The 20,976-nt window shown below is 34.7% G+C and overlaps 1 protein-coding gene across 2 annotated transcripts in view; it reads left to right on the top strand.

Moving 5' to 3' along the window:
* Nucleotides 1-20,976, top strand: part of Gstcd (glutathione S-transferase C-terminal domain containing) — a 159,456-nt gene that overhangs the window by 113,015 nt on the left and 25,465 nt on the right. For both annotated transcript variants that reach the window (XM_078021848.1, XM_078021849.1), the window contains 2 exons: nucleotides 19,123-19,238; nucleotides 19,400-19,444. In XM_078021848.1, the coding sequence (XP_077877974.1) occupies nucleotides 19,123-19,238; nucleotides 19,400-19,444 (161 nt within the window). The remainder of the gene's footprint in view (nucleotides 1-19,122; nucleotides 19,239-19,399; nucleotides 19,445-20,976) is intronic.

Raw genomic sequence — 20,976 nt, 5'->3', positions numbered from 1 at the left:
GTATTTGTCATTGGATATACAGAAATGTTAAATAATAAATATTATCCTCAAGAGTTTTATAAGCAGGTAACCATTTTTGTATATAATTAAGAAGCATGTCATCTTTTTGGTAAACACTACTCATAATTATATGTTTTCAGAATATTTCAAAAGTTTACATTAAAAATATCATGTTACTTTCTTTTCTAAGTTAATATCTAAGAAGAAGCATTAAAATGGCATATGTCTTTTTTTAACATAGCTTTTATAGCTCTAATTTCAAGGGGAAAATAATTATTTGAGTGCCTTTTACTCCTGATTTACTTATATTCCTGATTTACTTATAAACCTTATTAGCATGTGACTGGGTTTTAGATACTAGGTAATTTGTAGAGGTCCCTGGGAAACACAATAATCTTGAGATGGAAAGGTTTGTAATTTAACAAATCAGCTCTTGTTGTTGTTGACTCCCTGGACTCATTGGAACTAGATTTTGAAGGGAAAGTTTCAGCAAAGAGGGGCAGTTTCTTAGAATAGTCCCTCAAGATAATTAGATAGTAAAGGCACTCAGTTATCAAGTAACTTTAGAAACACTGTTGTTTTAAATGAAACTAATTAAACTGTGAGACTCCTTAGAGCCTTAATGCGGTAATGGGCATTAGGATTTCCTTCAAAATTAAATAATATAGTAGCATCCCACCATCCTAAGAGGATATGTCCCAAGATCCCCAGTCTGTTCTTGAAACTACAGATAGTACCAAACCCTATTCTATGATCTTTTCATATACATACATATCTCCAATAAAATTTGATTTATAAATTAGGCACAATAAAAAATTAATAATAACTAAAAATACAGCAGTTATAAAACATACCACAATAAAATTAATATTATTATACTTTGGCACCATTATTAAGTAAATAAGGGTAATATAAGTATAAGCATTGTGATACCTCGACAAACAATTTAATAACTGAGATGACTACTTAGTGACTACTAGATAGGTAGCATATACAATACAGATATACAGGACATAGGAATGATTCATCTCCTGGGTAGGACAGAGCAAGATGGAATAAGATTTTATGCTTCTTAAACCAGCATGCATTTTAAAACTTAGGGATTATTTCTTTCTGGAAATTTGTATTTATTATTTTCAAGCTGCATTTTACGGGGAGTAACTAAAATTATAGAAAGTGAAACTTTGGATATGGGGCAACTGTCTACACATTTCTCAAATCTGTGGAATTTGTGGTTTGCTTGTCTTTTTTTTTTTTTTACTTTTAATATAGCTTAATAGCTTGAAAAATGAGTAGTATGCTTGACAAAGCAAATAACATTTAACTTTTCATGCAATAGAGCTTGGTGTGTTTGGAAAATAGCTGGTGGTTCCCTCTCATCAAAATAGTAAGAATGTGAGAGTAAAGGAGTGGCTGGAGTTTCACTCCTGCCAGTCTAGGGCCTGAGTTTTAATATGAATTGGACCAGATAATGAACTTTCAAAGGTAAAAACTTATGCTATAGGCTATGGGGAGACTTTGAAGACTTTTAAGTAAGGTAGTAACATGAACACATTTGCATTTTAGAAAGAATTGGCCTGAAAGGATAAGAATATAGGGCAGTTTTTAATTTAAAAACTACTGGCAATAGTGTGAGAAATGAGTATGAACTGAGCATATGGGTATGGTTGCAGGATGATGAAGAGATGATGGTACCATTAACAAATAAAGAGGATACCAGAAAGGAAACAGGTTTCGTGATGGAAAATAGATAAATTCATGTTTGTACATGTTTGATTTAAGATCACTGAATGAATAGGCAGAGATATTAATGATACATTTGGAAAATATCTAGATTTGATCCAGAGTTCCAGAGAGCAATACTAACTGAACTATATAGATCTGAATGTCATTGGTGTCATTGATATAGATACAAATCACAAGAGAACTGATGGACAGAGAAAGCACATTTTTCTGATTTTTTAAAAAAAATTACCCATCCCAATTTAGTTTTTTGCTTTTATTTCAAATTAACTTACAGATTATTCTGTTCTGAACTTCTGAAAATTCATATTAATAGTTTTCTGAATATAGAAAAATATTCATTTAACAAGTAAACATGAGGAGTAGTGTGAGTAATTTAGTTATCTGATTGGTTAGTTAATTTGTATATGAATGTGTGCTTATGAGTGCTCACAAATTACAGTTTGTTTGTTTTGGTTTTGGTTTTGATTTGGGGGTTGAGGGATACCAAGCATTGATACAGGGTCTCACTTGTGCTGGCCAAGCATATTACCAATGAACTAGCCCTTTCCCCCAAAAAAAACCTCTTTATTTTTGAAACAGGGTATTTTCAAATTGCCCACGCTGGCCTTACACTTCCAATCCTCCTGCCTCATCTTCCTTTATAGTTGGAATTACAGGTATGTGCTACCATACCCAGCAAAACTTTATAGTTTTTAATCAGCTAATGACCATTACTTGAACATCTACAGGTCTAAGTAGTGAAGACATAGGAAAAGAAGTACTTATTGAATCTGATTGAAGCCAAAAAAAATTACTTGCTTTGATATATTATAACCACCAAGATAAATCTTGAATAACTTTATTTTTACAAAATCTAAGCCATTTATAATTTATGCTTCAATTCCAAGATGTCCACCACATGCCTTTAAAAAAAAATAGACTTCAGCATGTCTTATGTTTTGAGATTAGAATGGATTGTTATCAAAATACCAAAATAATAATAATAATAATAATAATAAAGTTCTCTGGTGTCAGAAATATACTGTATAGGGGAGGCAACATAGTACATTCTAAAATAGAAAAAAGTACTAATTTTTTTCTTTAAAAGATAGTAAAATTTACTACTATTTAACAGAAAAAGTGATAGCACTACATATATTTGGGACTTATTTGAAATATTTTTCTGATAAGGATTTGTGATTTCTGAATTGGTAAATAAAATCTCAGGTCCTAGATTGGCAAGAGTGAAATCCTGGCTCTAGCACAGAGTAACTACATATACAAGGCAAGTTACTTCAGTATTTTTAATTACATTTATCCATCTAATAGTGCCATAACAGTACAAATCTCATTAAGCTATTATGAAAAGTCATTGAAATAATCAATAAAACATAGTTAGCATATAGTACTCAGTCAGTAGTCCTAAGTAGCCCCTGGAATCAATCCCTGTTACCAAAAAATAATACAAAAATAAAAGACTTTCTCATATTGGGTCCCTTTTGAGTACTAATTTGTATCATTCATCACATCTCTACAAATGTCTACATCTTGGTGAGTTCTCAAAGTCTTTTCCTTTCTTTTATCCTTTTCTGAGATCCCAATATTCTTTACATTGAGCCCACAAGAATTAGGACCTTTAGGAAGAGAAAAGGAGTAGTGGAACTGGAATGCAAATTTCTTTCAAGGTTTATGTAGTCCTTATAGGATTTATATCAATAGGGCTCTCTTTTTAACTCCTAGGTACAATAACCATTTTCTACTTTGGTTATTCTTATTATCCAGCACCATTTCACATATAATTGCTGCCCTAATAAATACTACTGTATATGGTAATCCTTACAAGGCAGTGTTAGGAGGCTGTGGTCTATTGCATAAATAACCACTGCAAAACTTTGTGCCTTGGTGTCTTTAAAGGACAATTATGGATTTATTCACAGCTCTGCTATTGAGGCAAGGTTTGGTAGATGTGTTAGTCAGCTTTTTGTCACTATGATCAAAATACCTGACAAGAACAACTTAGGAGGAAAAAGTTACTTTGGTTCATATTTTCAAAAATTTAGTCCATGGTAGATTAACTCTATTAATCTGAGCCCAAGATGAGACAGAACATCATGGCAGAAGGGCATGGTGGAGAAATGCTGCTCCATTCATGGTGTCCAGAAAGCAGAGAGAGAAAAGGGAAGAAGCTACAGGGAAGATGAACCCTTCTAGGGTTCTAGGATAGGTCTAGTGACCTATCTCCTCTAGCTATACTCACCTGCCTACAATTACCACCCAGTGAGTCCATTCAAATCAGGATGGCCTGATTAGGTTACAGTTCTCATAATGGAATCACTTTATTTCTGAATATTCCTGCATTAACCCAGGAGCTTTGGGGGGACACCTCATTTCCAAACCAAAATAGTAGGAAAGCAGCATCAGTGAGGATAACTTGACTTCTTAAAGTATGATGCTGTGTTCGAAGAGCAAGCATCTTAAAATATACAAAGTGGAAACATCCAGAAAAGGAAACTGTGTCACTTCTGTATTAAATAGATTAAGTAGTCATGGAGCTCAGATTCAATGGTAACAGACAAAGATACTACATCTCAATAGGAATAGTGTATATCAACATAGTATTATCCAAGGATTTGGATTATGTCATCATAGATATTCAGCATTCAAACAAAATCAAACGTGAAAAAAATCAAACAAGAAAACGTGGATCAGATCATAGTGGAATTAGAATATGGTGCCAAAAGGTGCTATTTTTTCTCTTAAATATCTTGACTCTGGGAAAGTTAGCACTCAACATTTTGGGGCCACAAAAGTTTGGTTTAACCTAATTATTGTGAAACACACCATACTAGAAGCCATCAAAGAATTACTTGCATGGCCTCAAAAAGTTACTGAAACTATTAAAATACCTTCCTATTGTTAAGCCACTGAAAAAGAAGGAAAATAAACTGTTTTCTAAAAGTATTTCAGTTGGGTCTTGTGGGCAACTTGGAAGATATTGTGGACTTTTTTTTTCCAAACCAAAATATCAGAACAAAGTAATGTTTACTTTGTCTAGCATAAGTAGTATTTGAATGAAATGAAAATATATGCATTTAATTAACTCTGGATTCTGGTATTCTGAAGTTAAAATATTTTTGTTCATCTTAGAGGAAAAAATTAGAAATAAGGTTTTTAAATTTCCATTATTCACTGTAGCTTTTCTATAAAAAAGCAGAGCTTTGATTTGGTAAATAAAATATACTTATACTTTCTTCAACTTTTGTCCCTCAACCCAGCACCTTGCCTAAACATTTTTAGCTATCAAATTTTTAAAAGATGCCTTAGAGTTGGATAGGGAAGGGTGAGAGAGGTACATGGTCAGCATCTGCAATACTATATATAACATTAAAGATCTTCCCAATCTATTTTCATTTCTTTGTTCCTGGGTAATCCAATTTTACAACAAATTGATTGCTCAACCTCGCCATGTCGCTTTTCTATAAAATCAGAAAGGTTGCCATAATCACAAGGTGGGGAAATACGGTCCCTATCTGGAAAGGGTGACAATCAAAGGTCAATTCATTAAACAGAGTGATTTATGAGGCCTCTAATGCCTTATTCCAAAACACTGACTTTCAGGACTTAAATTGATCCTTTTTTACTGGTAAGCCTCTCTGAAATTTTACTTTGAGGAAAACCTGAAATATAATATATTCTATGACTGATTCTAAAGAGTTAATTTTTTCCTAAGATGTAATTACTAGGGAAATCACCTACTTCCCTTCTACAAAGCACCTCATTTCCTTGAACATTCGCACATATAAAAGATACAAGCACTGAGCTTCTGAAATTAATTAATTAATCAAAATCTTCTGCTTAAGAAATAACAGATCACTTTGAAAGAAGACTGAACCTGAAGTTGGAAATTCTTCATTAGAATCCCAGCTACACTATTTTTTAGCTTTGTTACTTTGAGAAAGTGCTAAGTTTAAGCAAACTCTTTAGTACTCAGTGTCCTCATCTGTAAACTAAGGAAGGTGTCATCCACCCCAACAATCTAATCAGAGATTTGGGGGTTAGATAATATATCAATTATGCAAGTGCTTATTAAATTGCAAAGCATCATATCAGCAAAAGGTATTCTCAATCCTGTTAGAATCCATATGTGGATTTTTGTAAATTATGGCTATTAAAATTACTATAAAACTGTGTTGTACAGTAAACAACATTTTTAAATGTAAAAATGTAAACATATATTTTATGAGCGCAAATATATTGTTAAACAAGGTATTAATTCATTAAGGACAGAAACCAAGTGTTACACATTTTTGTGTCCCTAGCATTTTCTATAAAGGTTTTATGCATGAATGATTGAGAATGATATTTATGAAATCATTATTTGTTCATTTAGGAAGTGTAAATTGGCCTCTTTTAACATTATGAATTTCCGCTGAATTCTGCTTGTTTTACTTAATACTTATTGAGCATTCTAATAGTAAACGTAACAAAATTATTAGAGTAAAAATGTCATCATCCTGTTACACTGTTGTTGATTTCATAGACTGAACAATAGGGTATGTGAGTGGGACTGGAGATATCAAATATTGTTAACAGTATTATTGCCCCTAGGTCAGTGTGTTCAGGAGGATTAGTGATGCTAGCCTGCAATGACATTTTTGTCTTTGTTTATTGGTACTGAGGGTTGAAGCCAGGGACACTTAACTATGAGCTATATCCCAACCCCTTTTTATTTTTTATTTTGAGACAGGGTCTCAATAAGTTGCTTAGGGCCTTGCTAAGTTGCTGAGGCTGGTCTTGAAGTTACAATCCTGCCTCAGCCTTCAGAGTGGCTAGGATTATAGGAATGTACTACCATATATGCCTGCAATTGACATTTAAAAATGTAAAACTGAAAGGATTGCATTAAACTTTAAGTATTTTTAGCATGTTATCTCAAATTTAAAACAAAATTGTCCTTAAACGTAAACTCTCTGTTGCTGTTTAGTTTCATGCATGATTTTGGGAGTTTCTTTAGGAATTGTTTTCCTATACTTCTAACCTCTACAGTCTATTCATACATCTTTAAATAGCTGCTTTTTTATTACCTTACAAGAATTTTCAGAAACATTTCCTTCCTTACTTAAAACACTATTTCATAGTTGACCTCTTTTACTATTTCAACATGTATAGGCATAGCATTGATATCTAACCTTTTTTTTATGTTTAAAATTACAAAAATTATTGCACTGTCTTGAAATGCAGTTTAAGTCACAACTGAAGAGAAAATTCATTCATTAAAACTTATATTGAGTACCTGTTATGTGCTTATCAGTCTCCTACTACTCTTTCCATCTAATTGGAACCAAGCTCATGTAGTTCCAGGAAAAATCATCTTTGTCTATTTCAGGGAGACAGAAGCAATTTACACTGATGGTTCTTTCTTTGGGAGTTTCTGTATACTATCATCTCATAATAAAAAAAATTTCAACTAGTTAACAAGAATAAGCTTCATAGTAGAAAATATTAGTTACTTGGGGTAATGACAAAGCATTTGAAAAAACTAATTTGTTCTCTTTCATCTTTTAAAAATAATAATAATATGATAATAATAATTGTTTATTGGAACTCAGGGTTGAACCCAAGGGCACTTTACTACTGAGCTAAATATTATTATATTATTATTATCACAGAAATAATATATATTTTAAACTTAGCCTAAAGTGAGGAAAGGTAGGTGATAGGGTTCCTGAAGTTGTAAAGCAACGATAGAGACTTCAAACCAAGGTAACAAATTTTATAAAGAAACTGACTTGACTCATGAAGTGTCATGAATAAAAGGAACTGTCACTTGTTTAGATAAGCTGGAACATTGGGAATGTATAGAAAGGAGCAGAAGGTGAGGTTGACAAATCAATTTGAGCCCAGATCATTTCAAGACTTTTTTCTCCCTTAAGGCAGAATGAAGCTTTAAATGTATTTAAACAAAAGGAGAGATAGTTTAATGGGTAGATTTGGGAGAGATTTTAGTAATATGCCCAAGTAAAGCACACTCAGTGATTAGCCATGGCACAAAGAGACAGAAGCTTGTTAAGTTTAGCACTTCAGGATTATGACAGGGCTTCCTCTTCAGGAACCTGGGAAGGAGAGTGAGGAGAATCCAATATGGACTCAAAGAGTTTGTTTTATCTGTAAACCAGGCTTCAGAATGACTTAATGAATTCAAGTGATTCATTTCCATTTACTTAATTAAATCACTTAATGTATTGAGCATCAATTGAGTTTGAATGCCCCAGAGCGGGAGAGGGGGAAAGGTAAGGGGAGGTAGGCTGGTATTATAAAAGAATATATATGTAATTTCATAAAAATAACAGTGCTATATATCCTAAGATAACTAGTCTCTAAGGAGCTCTAAACACATTAAGTATTATAGCAAAGTCATATTTTCTATAGGATGCAGAGAGGCAAAATAAGAAGCAATTTCTTTTCCCATCTGGCCCTACTTGTATTTTCTGACTGATGTTCTACCACTTCTCTGTTGATCCCTTATTTTCAAGCATGAGTGAGTTAATTGTGGTTTTTCCTAAATAAGCTAGACTGTTCTTGACCTTGCTTCCCCAGCCCACTCTATCTGGAAAATTTCTGATCCTTTACAAAGGGTTGCTGAAATGTCACTAATTTCAGTGAAATAGACTATAATATCTCAAGCAGTTAGTATTTAATTTTTAGTATACACACCTTTCCATAGAATAAACACACATACCTTCTTAGGAACCCTGCTAGTTCTTAAAGAAAGGGATTGCATCTTATTCATTTTAAGGAAATGTGCCCTCAGTATATACTAAGTACTGGCATAGAGTTTGTGCCTTAGTGATTGTTCTAAGCATGAAAACCTTAAAATCTAGCTCGGTGGAACCTGGGCTTCATGAACTATCCATTGCCCTATAAAACATGATAAAGACCATTCATCAACTTGTCTTTCTTAAGGGCTTATTTGAAAACATTAAAATTTGTGGTTATCTTCTCTCTCCCCTAAGGTCTTGTGTATTTAATTGTCTTACATCTTCTCCAGAAGAGTGGCATCCACTACACAGATGTCTACTGAAGGAATTTGATTTTTCTCTCTTGATTTTATAACTTTTCAAGTAAAAAGTATGTTTTACAAATCTTTAAACCATTAGTTTTAGCCATCTGTCTCCATATTTAGCTATTTTTTTTAAAAAATTCACAGAATATGGTTGTTGTACTATATTTCAAAGAAATGCTCTAAAAACAAAACAGAAAAATAATCTTTGGTAAAGAAGTCTAATACACATCCAACCCAACCCCCCCCCTTTTTTTTAACAAATGTTATAACATACAAGTTCTCTGTCACTTTAGGCTAAGAAACAAAAAATTAAGAGCTCCTGATTTGGGACATAAATTATTAGACTAAGATGTAAACATTTCCAGTGGATTTTTTCCATTTTTGTTTGTTTGTTTGTTTGTTTGTTTTGCATTATCTGTTGCTTTGAACTGACTAAAAATGGTACTGTTTTAATATGTCTTGTCCTTAGCTTAAAAATCAGCTTTGTCTACCTTTCTTTGAGAGCAGTGCAAACAACACTAAAGTTGTCCAAATAATCAAGTACCTTCTAACTTGAATTAGACAGACTCCACTGCAGAAGAATTACATTACAGAACAACTGACATCATGTGTATTAAAACATCCTATATCTGGGTTCTTTTTCCATTGCACCTTAAGAATCATCATTTTTACTCAAGCTAAAAGTAGACTGTAATTTTATGTTTGTAAATGATGTCTCAGGGACAAGGACAGAAAATAAAAATAGAAAGTAGGATTTGATTTTTAAATTAATACCATATCTGCAAATACCACTTTTTTGCCTTTGAATATATTTGAAATCCTGTTCATGTTTCCAGGAGCTTCATAATATTTATAAAACTGGAATGGGAAGAGGGAATGTTTTATTAGAGGCAGTTTTTCCTTAAAGCATCTGGGCATCTGGCTTCTGTATTTTTAGCTCGAACTCTGAGCATTACTTAATACTCTCTACTTAAACACAACCCTGGAAAGTACCTTTCTACCTTCAGCCTTCATTTCAGGATAAATATTTTTATATGCAAAATGCAGACCTAGTAAGAAAAACAGAGCTTTGTCAACCTTTGCTTTTGAAACAGATCTAAGGAAATTAGGTAATTCTAAATTTCTAATATAAATAATGATATAGGATTTACATTATATATTCCATTTACTAAATTTTCTTTTTGTGTCACCTGTTCTTAACAAAAAGATAATTTCTTTTGACAAAATCTTTGGCTAGGAACTTTTAAGAAATCCCCAGACAGAACAAAGTCAGAAATGCCTGTGCTGGTTCCTTGCTTCATGATGGCTCCCATGGCAGTATTTGAGGTTGTTTTGTTTCATTTCATTTTGGGTTTTTTTTGTTGTTGTTGTTGTTTTTTTTGGGGGGGGGTTACTGGGATTGAATCCAAAGACATTTTACCACTGAGCTACATTTCAACCCTTTTTAAATTTTTTTTTCATTTTAAGATAGGGTCTCAGTGAAGTTGCTTAGAGCCTTACTAAGTTGCTGAGGCTGGCCTTAAACTTATGATCCTCCTGCCTCAGCCACTGTGATTATGGGTGTATGCCTCGACACCCAGCTTCATAGCAGTATTTGTGACTCTACCTCTCCAAAAAAAACATAAGAATTTATTTTTTCTGATCTCCACCCTTTCTCCTCCTCTTCCTTGTTCTTATTATTTCTTTTCCAAATTAAATCTGCATTGCCATTAAAAACAGCATATTGGATGAATAAAGGGGTGGATACATAAAAGTGTGATAAATCAAGCAAAGTGAGTTGTCAATGTTGGAATTTAGGTGGCAAGTATAGAGGCAGCCATTGTTTGGATGCTGTTTGTCTCTTAAAAGGTTCATCTGTTAGAAGCTTTCTTTGTCCCTACAATGTTGGTATTGGGAGGTGGTGTGGAACGTTTAGGAGGTAGGACCTAAGGGGTGATTTATTTCAGGTTATTTGAGAAACTGGCCTAGTAAGAAATTATGTTCTCTTGAGGGCAAACTATTATAAAAGGCTGACCCTGAACCTTGAAGTCTCTTCAGCTTCCTGCTTTGCCATGTGATTTCTGTCTCCTGTCTTCTGTCACTGGATCCCCTCAACAGCCAGTATGATGTTGGTTGGACTTTGAACTTCTAAAACAATGAACTGAATAAGCCTCTAATAAGCTTCTTCTTTTTTTTTAATTGGTTGCTCAAAACATTACAATGATCTTGACATATCATATTTCATACATTTAATTCAAGTGGGTTATGAACTCCCATTTTTACCATGTGTACAGATTGCAGGATCACATTGTTTACACATCGACGTTTATACATACTGCCATACTAGTGTCTGTTGTATTCTGCTGCCTTTCCTATTCCCTTCCTATTCCCCTTCCCCTTCCCTCCCCTCCCCTCTTCTCTCTCTACCCCATCTACTGTAATTCATTTCTCTCTCTTGTTTTTTTTCCCTTTCCCCTCACATTTTCTTATATGTAATTTTGTATAACAATGAGGGTCTCCTTTCATTTCTATGCAGTTCCCCTTCTCTCTCCCATTCCCTCCCACCTCTCATCCCTGTTTAATGGTAATCTTCTTCTCATGCTCTTCCTCCCTGCTCTGTTTTGAGTTGCCCTCCTTATATGAAAGAAGACATTCAGCATTTGTTTTTTAGGGATTGGCTAGCTTCACTTAGCATAATCTACTCTAATGCCATCCATTTCCCTGCAAATGCCATGATTTTGTTATTTTTTAGAGCTGAGTAATATTCCATTGTGTATAAATGCCACTTTTATTATCCATTCATCTATTGAAGGGCATCTAGATTGGTTCCACAGTCTAGCTATTGTGAATTGTGCTGCTATGAACATTGATGTAGCTGTATCCCTATAGTATGGTCTTTTTAGGTCTTTGGGGAATAGTCCGAGAAGAGGAATAGCTGGGTCGAATGGTGGTTCCATTCCCAGCTTTCCAGGTAATCTCCATACTGCTTTCCAGATTGGCTGCATCAATTTACAGTCCCACCAGCAATGTATAATTGTACCCTTTTCCCCACATCCTCGCCAGCACTTGTTGATTTTTACTTCATAATGGCTGCCATTCTTACTGGAGTGAGATGGTATCTTAGAGTGGTTTTGATTTGCATTTCTCTGATTGCTAGAGATGATGAGCATTTTTTCGTATATTTGTTTATTAATTGTATATCCTTCTCTGAGAAGTATCTGTTCAGGTCCTTGGCCCATTTGTTGGTTGGGTTATTTGTTTTCTTATTGTTTAATTTTTTGAGTTCTTTGTATACTCTGGATATTAGGGCTCTATCTGAAGTGTGAGGAGTAAAAATTTGTTCCCAGGATGTAGGCTCCCTATTTATCTCTCTTATTGTTTCTCTTGCTGAGAAAAAAAACTTTTTAGTTTCAGTATGTCCTATTTGTTGATTCTTGATTTTAACTCTTGTGCTATAGGTGTCCTATTAAGGAATTTGGAGCCCCACCCCACGAGATGGAAATTAGAGCCAACTTTTTCTTCTATCAGACGCAGAGTCTCTGATTTGATATCAAGCTCCTTGATCCATTTTGAGTTAACTTTTGTGCATGGCAAGAGAAAGGGATTCAGTTTCATTTTGTTGCATATGGATTTCCAGTTTTGACAGCACCATTTGTTGAAGATGCTATCCTTTCTCCATTGCATGCTTTTAGCACCTTTGTCTAATATAAGATAGTTGTAATTTTGTGGATTGGTCTCTGTGTCCTCTATTCTGGTCCACCCACCTGTTTTGGTACCAGTACCATGCTGTTTTTGTTACTATTGCTCTGTAGTATAGTTTAAAGTTGGGTATCGCTATACCGCCTGCTTCACTCTTCCTGCTTAGAATTGCTTTTGCTATTCTGGGTCTTTTGTTTTTCCATATGAATTTCATGATTGCTTTATCTATTTCTACAAGAAATGCCATTAGGATTTTGATTGGCATTGCATTAAACCTATAGAGAACTTTTGGTAATATCGCCATTTTGATGATGTTAGTTCTTCCTATCCATGAACAGAGTATAACTTTCCATCTTCTAAGATCTTCTATTTCTCTGTTTAGCATTCAGTAGTTTCCATTGTATAAATCTTTCACCTTTTTTGTAGGTTGATTCCCAAGTATTTTAATTTTTTTTGAGGATATTTTGAATGGAGTGGTTGTCCTCATTTCCATTTCAGAGGATTTGTTGCTGATATACAGGAATGCCTTTGATTTATGCGTGTTGATTTTATATCCTGCCACTTTGCTGAATTCATTTACTAGCTCTAGAAGTTTCTTCGAAGAACCTTTTGGGTCTTCTAGGTATAGGATCATGTCACCTGCAAATAGTGCCAATTTAAGTTCTTCTTTTCCTATTTTTATGCCTTTAATTTCTTTCATCTGTCTAATTGCTCTGGCCAGTGTTTCGAGAACTATGTTGAATAGAAGTGGTGAGAGAGGACATACCTGTCTTGTTCCAGATTTTAGAGGGAACACCTTCAATTTTTCTCCATTTAGAATGATGTTAGCCTGAGGCTTAGCATAGATAGCTTTTACAGTGTTGAGGTAAGTTTCTGTTATCCCTAGTTTTTCTAGTGTTTTGAACATAAAGGGATGCTGTACTTTGTCAAATGCTTTTTCTGTGTCTATGGAGCTGATCATATGGTTCTTATCTTTAAGTCTATTGATGTGGTGAATAACATTTATTGATTTCTGTATATTGAACCAGCCTTGCATCCCAGGGATGAATCCTACTTGATCATGGTGCACAATTTTTTTGATATGTTTTTGTTTCTGATTTGCCAGAATTTTATTGAGGATTTTTGCACCTAAGTTCATTAGAGATATTGGTCTGTAGTTTTCTTTCTTTGAAGTGTCTTTGTCTGGTTTCGGAATCAGGGTGATATTGGCCTCGTGGAATGAATTTGGAAGAGCTCTCTCTTTTTCTATTTCCTGAAATAACTTGAAAAGTATTGGTATTAGTTCTTCTTTAAAGGTTTTGTAAAACTCTGCTGTATACCCATTCGGTCCTGGGCTTTTCTTGGTTCGTAGTCTTTTGATGGCTTCTTCTATTTTCTCCATTGATATTGGTCTGTTTAAGTTGTGTGTATCCTCCTGACTCAATCTGGGCAAGTCATATGACTTAAGAAATTTATCGATGTCTTCACTGTCTTCTATTTTATTGGAATATATGGTTTCAAAATAATTTCTAATTATCATCTATATTTCTGTGGTGTCTATTGTGATATTGCCTTTTTCATCCCGTATGCTGCTAATTTGAGTTCTCTTGCTTCTTCTGTTTGTTAGCTTGGCTAAGGGTCTGTCCATCTTATTTATTTTTTCAAAGAATCAACTTTTACTTTTGTCAATTTTTTCAATTGCTTGTTTTGTTTCAATTTCATTGATTTCAGTTCTGATTTTAATTATTTCTTGCCTTCTGCTACATTTACTGTTGTTTTGCTCTTCTTTTTCTAGGGTTTTGAGATGAAGTGTGAGATCGATCATTTGTTTGTTGTTGTTTTCTTTTTTTGAAGAATGAACTCCAAGCTATGAATTTTCCTCTTAGAACTGCTTTCATTGTGTTCCATAGATTCTGATATGTTGTATCTGTATTTTCATTTATCTCTAAGAATTTTTTTATTTTCTCCTTTATGTCTTCTGTAACCCATTGATCATTCAGTAACATATTGTTCGTTTTCCAAGTAATGTAGGATTTTTCCTTCCTTCTTTTATCGTTGATTTCCAGTTTCATTCCATTATGATCAGATAAGATGCATGGTATTATTTCCACACCTTTATAATTTCTAAGGGTTACCCTATGGCATAATATATGGTCTATTTTTGAGAAGGAACCATGTGCTGCTGAGAAAAAAAGTATATTCCCTTGATGATGGTTGATACATTCTCTATATGTCGGTTAAGTCTAGGTTATTAATTGTGTTATTGAGTTCTATAGTTTCTTTATTCAACTTTTGTTTGGAAGATCTGTCCAATGGTGAGAGAAGTGTGTTGAAATCACCCATAATTATTGTGTTGTGGTCTATTTGACTATTGAACTTGAGGAGAGTTTGTTTTATGAACGTAGCAGCACCATTGTTTGGTGAAAAAATATTGATAATTGTTATGTCTTATTGGTGAATGGTTCCCTTTAACAGTATATAGTGTCCTTCCTTATCCCTTTTGATTAACTTAGGCTTGAAGTTGATTTTATTCGATATGAGGATGGCCACCCCTGCTTGCTTCCGAGGACCATGTGAGTGGTATGATTTTTCCCAACCTTTCACCTTCAGCCTATGTATGTCTTTTATAATCAGATGAGTCTCCTGAAGGCAGTATATTGTTGGATCTGTTTTTTTAATCCAGGTTACCAGCCTATGTCACTTTATTGGTGAATTTAAGCAATTAACATTTAGGGTTACTATTGATATATGGTTTGTACTTCCAGTCATGTTTGTTTGTTTATTTATTTATTTTTAATTTGGTTTGTTTTCCCCTCATTGATTAGTCACCCCCCCTCTCGCTTTACTGAGGTACTTCCCACCATTGGTTTTGGTTGTTGTTTTTTCATTTCCTCTTCATGTAGTGTTTTGCCCAAATGCTTTGCAATGCTGGTTTTCTAGCTGTGAATTCTTTTAACTTTTGTTTATCCTGAAAGATTTTTATTTCATTGTTGAACCTGAAGCTTAATTTTGCTGGATACAATATTCTTGGTTGGCATCCATTATCTTTCAGTGTTTGAAATACATTGTTCCAGGATCTTCATGCTTTCAGCATCTGTGATGAAAAATCAACTGTTAACCCAATTGGTTTACTCCTGAATGTAATCTGCCTCCTTTCTCTTGTAGCTTTTAATATTCTCTCTTTGTTCTGTATATGGGATATCTTCATAACAATGTATCTTGGACTGTGGTTTTGGGTGCTCGGCGTCCTGTATGCTTCTAGGATTTGTACATCTGTTTCATTTTTCATGTCTGGAAAGTTTTCTAAAATTATTTCATTCAACAGATTGCTCATTCCTTTGGTTTGGACCTCTATATCTTCCTATATCCCAATGACTCTTAAGTTTGTTTTTTTATGTTATCCCATATGTCTTAGATGTTTTACTTGTGGTTTCTTACCAGCCTTTCTAAGTTGATTAGACTCTTTTTGAGATGATATATTTTGTCTTTATTGTCTGACGTTCTGACTTCTACTTGATCTACTCTACTAGTGATACTCTCATTTGAGTTTTTAATTTGGTTTATAGTTTCCTTCATTTCTAGGATTATTATTTGATTTTTTTATAATCTCTAGCTCCTGGAAGAATTGATTTTTTGCTTCTTGAATCTGTTTATGTAATTCATTTTCAGTGTGTTCTTTCATTGTTTGCATTTGCTGTCTAATGACCTCTTTGAGATTCCATTCCATCTGAGTCAGGTATTCCTTGAGTTCTTTATCTTACCATTTTTCTGATTCCTCTTGGTTCTCCTGTAGATTTAGGCTGTCCTGCATTGACTCCTTTTCGTCCTTGTTTTTTCATGATGCTCATGTTATTTCCAGCTCTGTTTGACTGCTGTGTTACTGTTTACTCCTATAAATTTATTTTGGTTTTGTATATCTCCGGGATCTCTCCTTTGTGATAGGAGACTATGTCTAGAGATGTTGAGTTTTATTGTACTTTAAAGCAGATTCATTTGTTTCATAAAATACGTACGGATTCTGATGGCGCATAGCAATCTGCGGTTTGGTCTTGGGACTTTATGTTTAGGTCGGGTGATGTGATGGTATAGGGGTTGGTATATCTTGGCAACCTTGGTAGATTGCTCTACTGACGGGAGATATTAACAGGAGAATGGACCAGAGTATTTGGGGGTAGCTAGGGACTTGGGAGCACTATAGATTGCCTCGGAACATTTACCTATATACATTTAGTAAATTACACATAAATGGAGTCGTAAAGCATGGGAGGAAAGGTATGAGAAGGGGAAGGAAGAAGTCGTTAAAGAGAATGAGAGAAAGTAGAAAATATGTAGAATACAATAAAAGGGGGGAAAAGAAAATTGAAAAGAAATGAAAAAAAAAAAAGATAAATTCAGTCTTAAAGTTTGATTAAGTTCTCTTCCAGTATGTGGAGCTGTGCCAGGAAACAATCTCTGTGAGGCAGCTCTTCCTCCCCCACTGGGCAGCTCTCCATCCTGATTGTGCAGAGCCATTCCTGGTCTCCAGCCACCTCCCTACTTCTCCTGCCAACCAGGCCCCAGTCACTGGTGGCATTCTCCACAGAACTAGTTACATGCCGGGCCTGCAGCCCCCTGGGTGCCCTGTTCTCTTGAACGACTGGGCACTCTCTCTATTTGCCATTCACCCAGACCCCAAGGTTGTGGAGCGTGGGGCTGGAGCCCGTCAGCTTATTTTGCCAGGTTCCCTCTGGTAGCCACGCCCCCAGGAGCTGGGGAAAGAGGCCTTGGTTGTCAGCGCTGGTAAGAGAGGTAGCCAGGGGTCAGGCGCCCCTCCTGTCTCCCTCGGGTACGACAGTCACGATCACGGAGAGCTGGGGAGGGGCCCTTGGGATTTCCTGCTGTGTGGAGAAGGAGGGCTGAGGGTCACACACCTGCAGTTGCCGCTTTCATTGCAGAGCGATCCCGTCCACTGAACTCTGGCGACATCAGTTCTCTCTGCCAGGGTGTCCGATGGGAAGGGTGGATCTGGGCCTTCTCTCCCAGGTCCCACCTCAGCTCTCGGCTGCTGGCCTATGGAGGCTCGGTTGGCATGACCTCAAAAGGTTCACAAAGGAACTGAAGAGTTGTTTCTCTACTCCGCTGGAGCGGCTCTGTAGCACTGAGTCATGGAGGTTTGGTGGCAGGGCACAAACAATCATCTAGAAACTCTGTACACGGGGCAGCCTGAATTCACCCAAGCTGAGCTGGACATGGCCTCTGAGAGGCTCAAACTGCTCGCCCAAGATCCTCTTCAGCCCAGCATTGCCAGATGTTCCTGAGCAAACAGTATTCAGTTGGTCTCTAAGCTTCTTAAGTAGCCTACCTCAAGTATTTTTTATATTAATGAAAACTTGACTAATACAGAGAGATTTGCTGTAGGAGGCTTTCAATTGCCCTTTATGTTTGAAACATGTCAGAATGTGTTTAAATATTATGTAGTATGATGACAATCACATAATTACAATAAGGAAGTGGTTATGTAAATTGTGGTACATAGTGAGTGGAATATTATGAACCCATTAAAGTATACAATAGAGAAAAAATGCACTGACATAAGAAGATATTTGTAATTTTGTATACTGGCTAGAAAATTAAGAATTTATGAATATAACATATAGAAACAGTATATATATATATATATATAATATGTGTATATGTATATAAATATTACCTCTAACTTATGAAATTATAATTTTCTATTTTTTACTAAAATAAAAATTTCCTAATGTTTTTAAATTTTATTTAGTAGCATAAGAGAGGAAGGAAAAAAGAAAAAAAGGAAAATAACATGTTTTTCTTTTGAAATGGAACAAGGAAACCTTGGTATCTTTATATGATTTTTTTTTTTTATCAAACCACTCTTGTAAAGAATGCACTTGAAAAATGTAAAAACAAATAGTGTCATTCATCCTTCTGAAGATATTATTGTGAACTTTTCCAGTAGCTTTTGAATGGGAAGTTAAGATGTTTTCATGGTACTGAGTCCATGGCATTTCATACTTGGAAGTGCCCTATCTTTAATCTCTAATTACATTAATGTTCTATGTCTGACTCATGAAGAAAGGAAGCTTCAAAGTGAAAAAGGGAAAATCCAATTTCTCTCTAAGTACAATAACCATTAATATAGTTCAGCCATGTGACACCCATACTCCAAAGTTTCCAAGTATAATACCCAGAAGAATTCAGAGTTCAAGGATGTGCCTGCCAGTGAAATAATTTTTAAAAAATTATTTATTATAGATCTTTTTATAAGGAAATTTAAACAATGTGTTGAGAATAGATAGTCTTTATAATGTCTCTGAGAGGGACAAAAGGAAGAGATGATTATTACTTTTTTCATCTAGATAAAATTTATTGAACCCTTTGTTTATGGCTCTGAACTTAATGTTTCAGTTATTGTTTCTACTCTTTAGAAGACTTTTTTTTCATTGATAGAATAGGAATAAAAGTAAAATAAGCAAAAATAGAGTTAATCTCTGGATTCTAATATTCCAGTCCTCTACTAACTAATTATGTGAAATTTATTCTTTTATGTGAGAGTGTATGTATACTTGCATGCATGCATATATTTACCCCTTCTCCAGTATCCTAATGCTCTGTTCTAAGTTGTGTAGTTGGTGTCTCACAATACATATAGTTTTCATTTCTTTTTTTCCTAGGCAAAATGTCCAGTGATCGAGCTTTGAGGAAACAGCAACAGTTAAACAACCTTGTTTATGTGGTGATAAAACAGGCCAAACCTGGTGACAGAATTGTGGATTTCTGCAGTGGTGGGGTATTATATGTCTCCTTTTATACTTTTTAGCTTTTCCAAGAGTGTGTGACTTTTCTGTATTACACTTAAGGTCATGTTTTCATTTGGCAAGATTGTTGTCTTACAATGAGCAAAAGACATAAGGACCAAAATTAACTTGGTTCTTTTACTGACTTTTCCAGGGCCATGTTGGAATTGTTCTTGCTCACATATTGCCATCCTGCCAGGTAAAGTCTGAATAATATATAAAAAAAATGTTTAAGATAAACACAATTCAACTAGCCAAGTCTGGCTTATCCCTTACTCAGAATTCCTAATCATTCACCCTAATCAAATATGTGACACAGGCATTTTCTTTTTTCTTTGAAGTAAACTTCTAAGATTTAGAATCTTAAGGGGAAAATTATTAAAGTAGGACCAAAGTACAGTTGTCAAATTTTTAAAAAGTTGCATGTCTTTAAAAAGTTTTTAATTGCAATCCCATTAAATAAAATATATAATTAAATTAACTTTCAATATAACTATAACTGGAAATAATGGCTTCTAAAATTTGTTGAGCATGTTCTTTTGATCGATTACATCAGAATTCTAACAAAAATAACAATTGTTTTGTTCTAATTTGTTATATATGACAGCAGAATGCATTACAATTAATATTACATAAGTAGAGCACAATTTTTCATGTCTCTGGTTGTGCACAAAGTAGAGTCACACCATTCATGTTTTCATACATGTACTTAGGGTAACGATGTCTGTCTCATTCCACCATCTTTCCCTACCTCCCACCCCCTCCTATCCTTTCCCTCCCCTTTGACCTATCTAAAGTTCATTCATTCCTCCCATGCTCTCCCCACATCTCCATTATGAATCAACATCCTTATATCAGAGAAAACATTCAGCATTTGTTTTGGGGGGATTGGCTTACTTAGCTTCTGTTCTCCAACTCCATCCATGTACCTGCAAATGCCATAATTTTATTCTCTTTTAATGCTGAGTAATATTATATATATTATATATTATATATTATAATATATAATATATATATAATCACATTTTCTTTGTTCATTCACCTATTGAAGGGCATCTAGGTTAGTTCCACAATTTAGCTATTGTAAATTGTGTTGCAATAAACATTGATGTGGCTGTATCCCTATAGTATGCTGTTTTTAAGTCCTTTGGGTAGAGACCGAGGAGTGACATGGCTGGGTCAAATGGTGGTTCCATTCCCAGTTTTCCAAGGAATCTCCACACTGCTTTCCATATTGGCTGTGTCAGTTTGCAGCCCCACCAGCAATGTATGAGTATGCCTTTTTTTCTACAACCTCACCAACATTTAATCAACAAATGGTGCTAGGAAAACTGGAAGTCTATATGCAACAAAATGAAATTAAGTCCCTATCTCTCACCATGTACAAAGTTCAACTGAAAGTGGATCAAGGACCTAGGAATTAAACCAGAGACCCTATGCCTAATAGAAGAAAAAATAGGCTCAAATCTCCATCATGTCGGATTAGGCCCCAACTTCCTTAGTAAGACTCCTATGGCACAAGAAATAAAATCAAGAATCAATAAATGGGACAGATTCAAACTAAAAAGTTTCTTCTCAGCAGAAGAAACAATCAGTGAGGTGAATAGAGAGCCTACAGAATTGGAGCAAATTTTTACCACACACACATCAGATTGAGCACTAATCTGTAGGATATATAAAGAACTCAAAAATCTTAACACCAAAAAACAGATAGCCCAATCAGTAAATGGG

Source organism: Ictidomys tridecemlineatus, chromosome 9 (genome assembly GCF_052094955.1).
Source record: "Ictidomys tridecemlineatus isolate mIctTri1 chromosome 9, mIctTri1.hap1, whole genome shotgun sequence".
Classification (NCBI taxonomy): domain Eukaryota; kingdom Metazoa; phylum Chordata; class Mammalia; order Rodentia; family Sciuridae; genus Ictidomys; species Ictidomys tridecemlineatus.
Note: the sequence above shows the minus strand (reverse complement) of the source record. Positions and strands in the feature narration are given on the sequence as shown.